Consider the following 11,768-nt stretch of genomic DNA (forward strand, 5'->3'; position numbering starts at 1 on the left):
TTATGTTTTCAAGGCTTATCTTGTTATATATAGCATGTGTTAGTACCTTGGTGGGGCAGAAGTAATATCCCATATGCAGAAGTACTGCTTTTCGTCCATTTCAGCAGTTGGTGAAGTTGTTTTCTCTCTTGGTTGTTATGACTAGTGCTGTATAAACACTCATGGGAAGAATTTTCAGTGGATATATGGGTTTGTTTTGGCTGTATGACTAGGAGAGCAGTTACTAGATCAAATGGAACTACTAGGTAGTAAAGGTATGTCCATCATTTTCTCTGTGATTCTGTGACCAAACCCACATAGGTAAGAACTTACATATTTAATACAGTGTATTAGCCCCTGGTAATTAACAAATGGGAAAAATTAAATTTAACATTTTCAGACCAATATGGCTATTAATTTCTGTATAGTGCCAACTCAACATGGCAAGCTGAGATACCTTATTTCAAAGTTGACGGCTTAGCTAAAGCTTACAAGAATCCATATAATATGTGTGTATGCATGCTTGTATATGTATATATTTTTATTTAAAGAACAATAATAACAGCATGTTATTTAACTATAGATTACTATTTGTATATTGCTTTGGAGAATTTTTATTCAAGTCCTTTGTCCAATTTTTAATTATGTTGTCTTTTTAAAATTTGAGTTGTAAGAATGTCTCTGGAACATAACTAGGCATGCTGACGCACTCCTTTAATCCCAGCTCTGGGAAGCAGAGGCAGGTGGATCTTTGTGAGTTTGAGGCCAGGCTGGTCGATATAAAGTTCTAGGACAGACGAGGCATGCACTATGACCACCCTACAGATAATTTAAATTTTTATATAATTACATTTGCTAGTTATGTCTCTATTGTTTGGTTGGAAGTTTTTAAAATTTAATTTCTCCTAATATTTATGGTGTCAATATTTAATTTAAGTAATGAATTTGGAAATCATTTTAGGTTTTAGTAAGTACTGAATTTATCATTTAATTTACTTGACAAATAGCCAATATCTTATCATTTCTTGTCGATTTTTTATTTGCATATTTTAAAATATTTTGTCTTAAAGATAGTCTGCTCTTGTACATAAACTTTTTATCTTTATTTTAGACTAAAGAAAAAAAATCTTCTATTATAACTGACCTCAGCATAGTAATGGAGCCCACAGAATATTCAGAACTAAGTGAATTTGCATCTAGGTGAGCTGTTTACAAATTTTTAAAAATAGTTTATTTATTTTTATGTGCATATGTCTGCGTGAGAATGTCAGATCCCCGAAACTTGAGTTTACAGTTGTCATCTGCCAAGTGAGTGCTGGGAATGAAACCTGGGTCCTCTGAAAGAACAGCTTTTTTTGACCACTGAGCCATCTCTCCAGCTCCTGATTTACAAATCTATTGCTTTGTAGTTAATTTTTACACCACAGGTTTTAAATTTTTCTTTACATTTTTTTGGTTTCTGTTTTAAAATATATATCAAATAATTTTTCTTTGTAAAAATTGTATAGGTGTTTTGCCTGCGTATATGTTTGCATACCAAGTGTGTGCAGTGCCTTTGGAGGTCAGAAAAAGAAGGTCACTGTATGTATATGCTGATCACCTTTTAACTGGAGCTTTTACTATATTAATCATAATGTTGGTTGTGAGACTGGGTCTCTGTATGTGGCCATAACTGGTTTTAAACTTTGACTCTTCTACCTTAGCCTCTTTAGTAGCTGGGAATACATGCGAAACCATGGATATAGGAGAGCTCCTATTTAACAAATACCAATCTCTGAATCATTTCTGAGTTCAGGTCTGCTGATTAGTTTATAATGGGTAATTTTTCTTAGTCTTTGTCTCATAACTTTTGGTTGAATGGTAGGCATTGCCTGTGGGAAAGCAAACTGAAGCAAATATTGAGTGACTTGTGCCAACCTTTTATCATGCTGTTAATGTGATGGACTAACTCAGTGTTAATCAACAGTTAAACTGTGTTTGTGATTATTATTACTATTTTAAAGATTTTTTTTTAATTTCTTTAAATTACATGTATGTGTGTTTACATGAGTTCAGAAGGGCAGTAGTATCAGATCCCCTGGAGCTGGAGTTACAGGCCCAGGCTTGGGTGCCTAGAACCATATGTAGGTCCTCTCAAGTGCTTGCTGTTTACTGCTGAGGCATCTCTGCTTCAGGATTATTATTTTTCTGTGTGTTATAGGGTGTGTGTGTGTGGCAGGGTGTTTCAGTTACACAGGCTACCCTAAAATTCTGACCATCTTGCCTTATCTTGCAGACATGTGGCACCACTGATCAGTGTTGTGCAGGGTCACAGGCCCAATGAAGGCCTGGTTCCTTCCATGGAACCCGAGGGTTTGCACTACTGCTCCTTTTCCAGAAGTAGTGATTCTTTGTCTTAGCATCAGAAGCGATCTTGGGCCTCTCTCAGAGGCAGATGGTTGACCTTTTTCTCTTTTGATAGCCATGGATATTTTTTCTTTCTTTGCTTTGCTCCAGTCACTTAAAGTCTCTGATTCTGACAGGATCGGAGGCTACATGCCTGTGCTCCAGCAGCAGCTGACCCTTGTTTGCACATGTATGTTAGTAATAGTTCTTTCTGGCAGTCCACCATGGCACGTCTTTCTGATACAGTGCTTTTGTATGTATGGTTCATTTCTCTCAGGGCTGGGCAAACTATGCCTCATAAGTCTTTAGAAGAGACATCTTATTGGCACACGTTCATGCCCATTCTTTTACATGTTGTCTATAATTGACTTCATGGAATACTGACATGGTATAGAGAAATTAAGATAAAAATCATATAACCTCCAATCCTGACACATTTCCTATTATGCTGTTTGAGAAAAGATCAGTTGACTTCTGCTGTAGGCCAAGTACCTGGAAATAGTAAAGGTTTGCTGACTTCCGCTATAGGCTACATACCTAGAAATAGTACTGGGTTGTATGGCAAGGGTGTGTTTAACTTTATAAGACACTGGGAAGCTGCTTTCCCAAGTGATTACTGCATTGCATTTCCACTAGCAACATGCAAGACTTGTAGTTACCCACATCCTCTTTAATACTTGCTTTTTTCTTCCTGATTTGGTGAGTGGATTCTCTTTTCTTTTCTTTTCTTTCTTTCTTTCTTTCTTTCTTTTTTTTTTTTTTTTTTTTTTTTTTTTTTTTTTTTTTTTTTTTTGAGACAAGTTCTCACTAACCCAAGCTGGTATTGAATTTATGGTCTTCTTGACCCTCCCTAGTGGTGAGATTAAATGTATATTTCACCATGCTTGGTTTAACACTTGTTCATTTTTCTTTCTTTTCTGTTTTTAAGCTCTTCTAGAATATATTTGTTTCATGTCCCTGGTTGTTAGCTGTGCGTCTTTACATGATGCTGTCCATTTGACTTCGTCCAAGTTCCATTCTGTGTTTTTCACATTATATGACTTATAGTTATTTTTTCACCATTCTTTTGAAAATTCTTTGTTTTGAAAATAAGTACCTCTTCATTTGTGCATTTTTCAGGGTATGTACTTTGTCTTTTTACAGTACCTTTCAAAATTTTGATGAACACCTTTTCTTTTCGTTTTTGAACAGGACATGGTATATGGGGCTATACCAGAGCTCAGAGGCTACTTTTTATGTTTTCTCTTCTTAAAGGTCCTTTTGTCCTGGCTAAGCTTTTTTTTTTTTTTTTTTTTTTTTTTTTTTTTTTTTTTTTTACTTTCTCACAGGGCTTTTTAAAAGCCACTGTGGTATAGGCATACATCTTCTGTTCACTCTTTACTCAGAAGGGTAGAGTTTTATAGTGCGCCTTCCATTGCGTGGTAACCTTAGACACATGTGCCTGTGAGGTGTGCCCCTGCTTCACTTCACACACGTCTGTGATCTTATCCGCTCTTGTGTGTGTTCCTGTCTTTTACTAGATCTACTAGGCTTCCCCCATTCTTCTATATATGCTTCTTCCTTTTGGGGAGTAGGGGTTTTTTGAGACAGGGTTCTAAACCATGTATCCCTGGCTATCCTAAAACTCACTCTGTAGACTAGGCTGACCTTGAACTCGGAAATCTGGCTGTTTCTGCCTCCTAAGTGCTAGGATTAAAGGCATGTATCTCCAATGCCAGCAATCTATGCTTTTTTAAAAATTTTGTTTTATTTTGTATGTATGAGTATTTTCCTGCATGTAGGTAAAAGATCTGAGGATGTGAAAGTGTAGGTAAATTATGAGGGTCTAGGCAAGTGTTTTAAGGTATGTAAATACAAGTTGTAAAGGTCTAGGAAAGTGATTTAAAGTATATAAGGAATAAAAAATCTTCCAGATTTCTTTCCCTTTCTCTATGTGTTTGTTATACGAAGACTTCAAAAGCTCAGAGTTTTGACATTTATCAGTGGAGTGCTGATAAGCCATTAATCTAGCTCTGGTAAAGTACTGCTAATATTATCATAATCAAGCTCAATATTTTAAATTTCCTTTTGTTGTCTTCTAAGTATAGACTTAGAAATTGCTTCTAATCATGAAGGTAGACAGAAAGACCAGGTAACCAGAGTGGTTGGATTATATAGGGAGGGGCAGCTGCAAGGAGGGAAGCCCAGCCCAATATCTGAGCTAGAGAAGTTTAGGGTAGGGGTCAGGATATGCCTGCTGTAAGCCATAGCAGGGGGTGACTGAGAGATGTAGAAAGAACCTGGCAGCTAGTGTCCACTTTGATACGTTAAATAGGCACTTCAGCTATTCTGAGTTTGAGAGCTAACAGTAGGTATGTGTGTGCCTGGTTGCTATGGAGGTGAAAAGAGGGTGCTAAATCCCCTTGTTACAGACTGTTATGAGCTGCCATGTGGGTACTGGAAACTGAGCCTGGGTCCTCTAGACACTGAGCTACCTCTCCAGTAGAGATATAGATATATTAAGAGAAAAATTAAGTAAAGAAGCACAGAAAAAACTGGAGAGGAGAAAGGTGTGGTGCATAAGGGGACAGGAAGAGGGAAGGGAAGCTCCAATCCAGATATAAAGTAATTAAATTAATTAATTAATGGGAAAAAGAGGAGTAAGTTCTCCATTAGTACCTATAACCTCTTTAATTCAGGTTCTTGCCCCCAATAATGGTACCAGATATTGATTTCACTTGTTTTCCAATATAAGTTTCCTTATTTTTTTCTTCTTTTGATCAATTCATGTTAAACATCTTTGAGAAAATATTGTATGGGTGATAGACTTTTCCTTCTCAGCATATCTCCCTCTCAAATATTATATTCTTAGAATAACTTATTAGTTTATATTAGTTAAACATAATGGAAGTCATTTTAACATTTTAAATATATATACCTAATATATTTGAATCATTTTTATTCATTGTTTCTTTTGTCCCCTTTCTCTTCCCAACTCTCTCTACCTCCTAATTTCTTGTCTTTTTTGTGTGTGTATACATATAACACAATGTTGTCTGAGAATGGTAACTTTTTCACTCTTGCATGTTCCCCTCATTTTCCAGTAGAATTTGGTTTTGTGCTTGAAAAACAAATCTGTATTACTTTTTTTCTATTATTTTGTTTATTTATATTCCAAAAGTTGTCCCCCTTCCTGGTCTCTCCTCCCTGAATCTTCACCCCATTGCCCCCCCCCCCACCTCTGAGAGGACGTTCGCCCACCCACCACCCACTACCCATTCCCACCTCATCCCACCAGCATCCCTCTTCCCTGGGGCATCAAGTTTCCACAGGATTAAATGAATCCTTTCCCACTGAAGCCAGAAAAGCAGTCCTCTGCTACACATGTGCCTGGGGCCCAAGTATGCTCTTTGGTTTTTGGCTTAGTCTCTGGGAGCTACAAGGGGTCTGGGTTAGTTGACACTGTTGTTCTTCCTATGGGGAATGGGGAATGGGGTTGCCATTCCCCTCAGCTCCTTCAGTCCTTCTCCTAACTCTTACATAGAGGTCCCTGACCTCAATCTAATGGATGGTTGTAAGTGTCTACGTCTGTCTCAGTCAGCTGCTGGTAGAACCTCTCAAAGGACAGCCATGACAGGCTCCTGTCTGCAAGCACAATATGGCACCAGTAATAGAGTCAGGGTTTGGTGTGGACACATGGGATAGATCCCAAGTTGGGCAATCACGGGGTGGCCTTTCTTTCAGTCTCTGTTCCATTTTTATTCCTGCATTTCTTTTAGACAGGAACAATTCTGGGTCAAAAAAATTGAAGAAGGGTGTATAGCCTGCTGCCTTAACTGGGGGCCATGTCTCTATTATTTTGTAAATATATTGTGTTTACATCTCTGTATTGCCTGGGTTGTATCAATCATTCTCATTTTTGATGAGTACTTTTGAAGTTTTTCTTTGTGTGTGTGTGTGTGTGTGTGTGTGTGTGTGTGTGTGTGTGTGTGTTTGTACCCTGAGAGGCAAAAAATACTATAAAACTGGACATCTAAGTAGTTCTAAACTACCAGATATAAATGTTGGGAACTGAATTTGTGTCCTCTGAAAGAGCAGTAAATGTTCTTAACCACTGAGCATTCTCTCCAACCCTGTTAAATAATTTCTTAATCTTTTTATTTATGTTGGTGATCAACATATCTGAAAATTGGCCACTAGAAATCTTTTTGAATTGGCTCCTGCAGCCATATGATACTTTATATATTGAGGATATTCTTTGAATATCTTCAAGCACTTTCTCATAATTTGATATTAAAAGGTTTCCAGAAATTACAATATATAAAACCTCTTCTGTTCCGTTCATGGATTGAGGACTTTTAGTTGGGACTGGTATTAGAAGCCAAGGTTAGACACAAGATGTGTTCATTGCTTTTGGAGTGTTTTGTTTCTTGGCCTTTTCAGGAGACAGAACTAGGAATTCTGTGCTTATACTCAGACACACACACACACATGCAATCATATGACCTTTTATATACATATGTGAATAAGTGTGTATATAGAGTCATGAATGCATGCCAGTACTTGTAGTTGTATCCCAGGTCATCTTTATACTGCTTTATGCATGCACCTGTTTCACATTTGCATGTTCCTCCTTCCTCCACGTCATACTGAGACGTGGCTCCTAAATTTCTTGGCTTAATCTTACTATTTTTTTCTAGTAAAAGTCTACTTGTAATGAATTGTTTTAGCAACAGCAGCAGTACATAGAAAGAAATTAAGAAATAAGTGTAAAGTAAGCCTGTCATTTCATACTATTTATTAACCATGGCATATTACTCTTAACAGAGCAGAAGAAAAAAGAGACTTGCCCATGTTTTTCCGAAGTCTGCATTTTTTTGTGGAGTGGTATGAATATCGTGAGAACACATTTAAGCATTTCAAGGTAAAGTCTGAAGTCTTTGAATATAAATATATACAAAAAAATGAGCTGGTATTGATTGTGGTGAGTCATAGCTGTTGTGGTAAATCTCTGACCCAAACACGTCCTGTCAAGGAAAACACAACTCAATATTTATGATTATAAACTGCAAGCCTTGGATTGGGCAGATTTACCATTGCACTACTCTATTCCCCAGCTATGAGATCCCTTAAAACCTGCGGTTTTCTAAGCCAAGTTCTTCTCCTCCTCCTTGTCCTTCCACCAATGGCTCCAAGGCTCCTCTCTCTTTCCCCTCCCTTCTCCTCTCACCTCCCCCCTGCAACTCCTCTTCTCCCTCCTCTTCCGACTCCTCCCCTTTTTCTCCACCTCCCCTTCTATTGCCCAATCACTGGCTCTAGCCTTTATTTTACAAATTCAATTGGACAGAAGGTTCACAAGATTTACTCCTTCTCTGCAGCCCCTCCCAGGAGTGGAAATACCATGAAAACAAAAGGCTGGGCTATCCACAACACTACCCCCTTTTTGTCCAATTAAAAGACTCTTTTTCTCTCAGATATAAATTGAACACAAACTATATTACCATGTTGTAATTGTTAAAGTACAAGATAGGCCTAATACCCAGTCCATCATTTTTGTTAACTAAATAGAACCTCTGCCATCTCTCTCAACTAAAAGACTTAGTTCTGAACCTGGCTTATGTCCTGTCTTCAGAATGAATGTCAGTTGAAAACCATCCACTCAGATCTTTTCTCTCAAAGTAAATAGCCAGGATTGGCTATGAGACTATAGGTTTTCAACCCCGTCAGAAATCCGGAATGACTGGGTTAACTGAAAGTATGGGAAGCACTAAGCATAGCTTCTAAAACTTAGCCAATTTATGGAGACCGCTGAACACCTGGAAAGCCCCTATGCTACAGAACATTTGTTTCTTTCTTTCTCTCTTTTTTTCTTTTTTCTTTCTTCCTCTCTCTTTTTCTTTCTCTCTTTTCTCTCTCTCTCTCTCTCTCTCTCTCTCTCTCTCTCTCTCTCTCTCTCTCTCTCTCTCTCTCTCTCTCTCTTTCTGGACAGAGTAGCTCTGACTTTCCTGAACTATGCAGACCAAGCTGTCTTCAGACTCATAGAGATCCACCTGGCTCTGCTTCCCCAGTGCTGAGATTAAAGCCATGCACCAATTTCTTGCTTTAAATTTCAAAGAATAGAAAATATTGCCACTCCTTTCATAAATTAACAGTCACTTGCAATAAATGGGTGAGAAGCTTCAGTATAAATGAATAAATAATTGACACAGAATTTTATTTTGACTGTTCATTATAGTTGAACTTACTTGTAAATTTTATTTTTGAAAATTCCCCTTTGAGGAATGCATAAATTACAAGAAAATGCGTGTAAAGAGTATATAGCACTGGGTGTGGTAGCGCATGCCTTTGAACCTCACACTCGTAAGGCAGACACAGGCAGGTCTGCATGAGTTCGAGACCATTTTGGTTTCCATCACGTTCTAGGATAGCCAAGGCTATGTAGAATTGTAGACTGTGTCTCAAAAACCTTATTATATATTGTTAAAAAACAATATAATCTGAGGTCTTCTTCAATTTCTTTCTTGAGACACTTGAGGTTCTTGTCATACAGATCTTTCAGTTGTTTGGTTAGAGTTACAAGATATTTTATATTTGTGACCATTGTGAAGGGCATTATTTCCCTATTTGCTTTCTCAGCCTGTTTATCATTTGTATAAAGGAAGGCTACTGATTTGCTTGAGTTAATTTTATATCCAGCCACTTTGTTGAAGCTGTTTAATAGCTGTAGAAGTTTCTCTGGTAGAATTTTTGGGGTCACTTATAATTTCTATGCTGGACTATTTTGAACTGCTGGATTATTGTGCATCTTGAGTATAAATATTGAAGCCTGGTTTTTATGAAGTAATGGTTTTAAGTCTAATGGAAATACTTTAAAAAACTGCTGTAGAATATGTTTAGGGGCATAAGCAAAAGCTGTTTGGTTGTGTTCTAATCCTCCCGTCCTACTTATTTCCATGGCACTAAGTTATTAACAGCTATGAACCCACACAAAACCTGTTCTGGAGGAGCCAGCATAAATCACATCTCAGCATACAGGCATCAATCAGACTTTCTTCAGAATGAAACATGGTCAGTTTCCATTCAGCAGTCCCTCAAGTAATTCTTATGATTTTGTTCGATTTTCTTGTATTTATTTATTTCTGGGCACTTTAATTTTTATATCACTTATAAGTATGTAAATATGGCAATAATATTGTTTCTCTTACTGTATTTTTTTGGGGGGGTGGGTTTCGAGACAGGGTTTCTCTGTGTAGCCCTGCCTGTCCTGGAACTCACTCTGTAGACCAGTCTGGCCTCAAACTCAGAAATCTGCCTGCCTCTGCCTCCCAAGTGCTGGGATTAAAGTCGTGTGCCACCACTGCCCGGCTTCTTATTGTACTTTTATAAAAAGTCTTGAAGTTAATAAGTATGAGTCATCTTTCTTGGTTCTTTTTCAAGATTTTTTGTTTGTTTATATGGGATCTGTGGATAGTCTATATAAATTTTAGAGTAGATTCTTTTTTCAATGCTTCTGCAAAACATCATTGATACTTTCATGGGGATTTCACTGAAGGTGGTTTTGTTGTCTTAACAATGTAAAATTTCCAGGCCATGAACACAAGTGTCTATTCTTTTATGTATATTGTCTTAGCATTCTCTTGCTGTGAAGAGACACCATGACCAACTTACAGAAGAAAGCATTCAGTTGGGGACTTGCTTATATTTCTGAAGGTTAGTCCATTATTATCATGACAGGGAGCATGGCAACAGGCAGGCATGTGTTAGAGAAGTAGTTGTAAGCTCACGTCTGTTACAAGCTTTGAGAGATATGTTGGGTCTGGCATGGGCTTTTGAAACCTCAAACATCACTAACCCCAGTGACACACCTGCTCCAACCTTATAATCCTTCTTAGAACCAGTTCATTTTCTGGTGACTAAGCATTTGAATATATGAGCCATTGGGGACTGTTCTTATTTAAAACACCACATATGTCTTCAGGGGAGGTAGTTTTTGCAGTATTTGTAAGGTATAAATAATTTTTTCAAGATCTCATTTTTATCTTATGTGTGTAAGTGTTTTACTGCACTTTGTAAGTACACCACATGTGTGCATTGCCAGTGGAGGAGAGTATTGAATTCCCTGGTACTGGAGTTGTTAGTATTGATACCAAACTTGCATCCTTTGCAAGAGCAGTAGGTTCTCTTAATCCCTGAACCATATCTTTTCCAATCTTGGTATGAATTTTCTTTCTTTTTTTTTTTTTTTTTTATTTTAAGACTTTCTTGAGTTAAATTTGTCAAGAATGAAACACCTATATAATAGAGTGGAATCAAGAGTAATTTTACTTTTATTTTTTCCTTGCTTCATTCTGGATCTTATTGTTATTTTTCAATATAAGATATAAACTATCTATACTCAAATTATTTTACCTAGGAATCCCAAGTTATTTAAGTAAATTCTATAATTTACAATTTTTACCAATGTTCTTTCTTCCAATTGTTTTACCTAAACCATTGCTTTTAACTTTGAAATTTTATCTTATAATTATTTTATGGTATTTTCTCATTAAATTTTATTAAATGAAGAATATAGAAGGCTAGGGATTTAGGTCAGTGATCTTGTATAGCATGAACAAGACACTGTGTTCAGTCCCCAGAATAACATATACCTCGAAAATACCAAACTATGTGTGCTTGTATGCATGTTTAGATGCATTCAGTTTTGTTTTTGTAAAAGCAAGAAAATTAATAGGCATACCAGAACCTTGTCCATTCTCAATCTTGCCGCTTTATTTCTGTTGATTTATTTAAGTTGACTTATTCAAGATTATGCTAATTTTTTTTCCATATAAACAGAACCTTTCTATTTGGATAGATTTTACAATGTTTATGTATATTTAACTCACATATGCTATTAAGTCATAAAGGTAGAACTGTGTTCTATGCTCTTGGTGAGCATTTAGTCACAGAAAAAATGAGGCATGCTCACAAAACGATACAGTGGGATAAGTTACTCTAATTAACTTATAAGAATGAACATGCTATTAGACATTGCTAGAGTAATAGTTGTGGCCTGACAGATCACAGATGCTTTAATGAAAAGTTTCATCTCAGGTCAGTCTTAACAGATGAGAGAGCAGTCAGTCTGGGTTGGAAGAAAACAACCAAATGCTTAAAATGAATGTTCTAGGATGAACATGTAGAGACTAATGTATAACTTATAATGGGAATGATATTGGTACTTTTATATATAAAAGATGAATATTTCTAAAACACTGATCATTTTGTATTCAACTCCAAAGTAATATGTAGACTAATATCTGTGAGTGGGCTTTGTACTTTTCTCTGAAGCTTAATTTTGGTCTGAATTGTTCAGTTATCACTATTAGACTGGAGATTGGGTTTTCACTATTACATGTATCTGGAAATCATGACCATTGAGAAAT

The 11,768-nt window shown here is 36.7% G+C and overlaps 1 protein-coding gene across 1 annotated transcript in view; it reads left to right on the forward strand.

Moving 5' to 3' along the window:
• Cenpp (centromere protein P) overlaps nucleotides 1–11,768 on the forward strand; it is a 176,937-nt gene that overhangs the window by 13,227 nt on the left and 151,942 nt on the right. The window contains exons 4-5 of the mRNA XM_034510789.2: nucleotides 1,091–1,179; nucleotides 7,171–7,267. Coding sequence (XP_034366680.1) covers nucleotides 1,091–1,179; nucleotides 7,171–7,267 — 186 coding nt within the window. The remainder of the gene's footprint in view (nucleotides 1–1,090; nucleotides 1,180–7,170; nucleotides 7,268–11,768) is intronic.

The sequence above is a fragment of the Arvicanthis niloticus genome, chromosome 8, assembly GCF_011762505.2.
Source record: "Arvicanthis niloticus isolate mArvNil1 chromosome 8, mArvNil1.pat.X, whole genome shotgun sequence".
In the NCBI taxonomy this organism is placed as follows: domain Eukaryota; kingdom Metazoa; phylum Chordata; class Mammalia; order Rodentia; family Muridae; genus Arvicanthis; species Arvicanthis niloticus.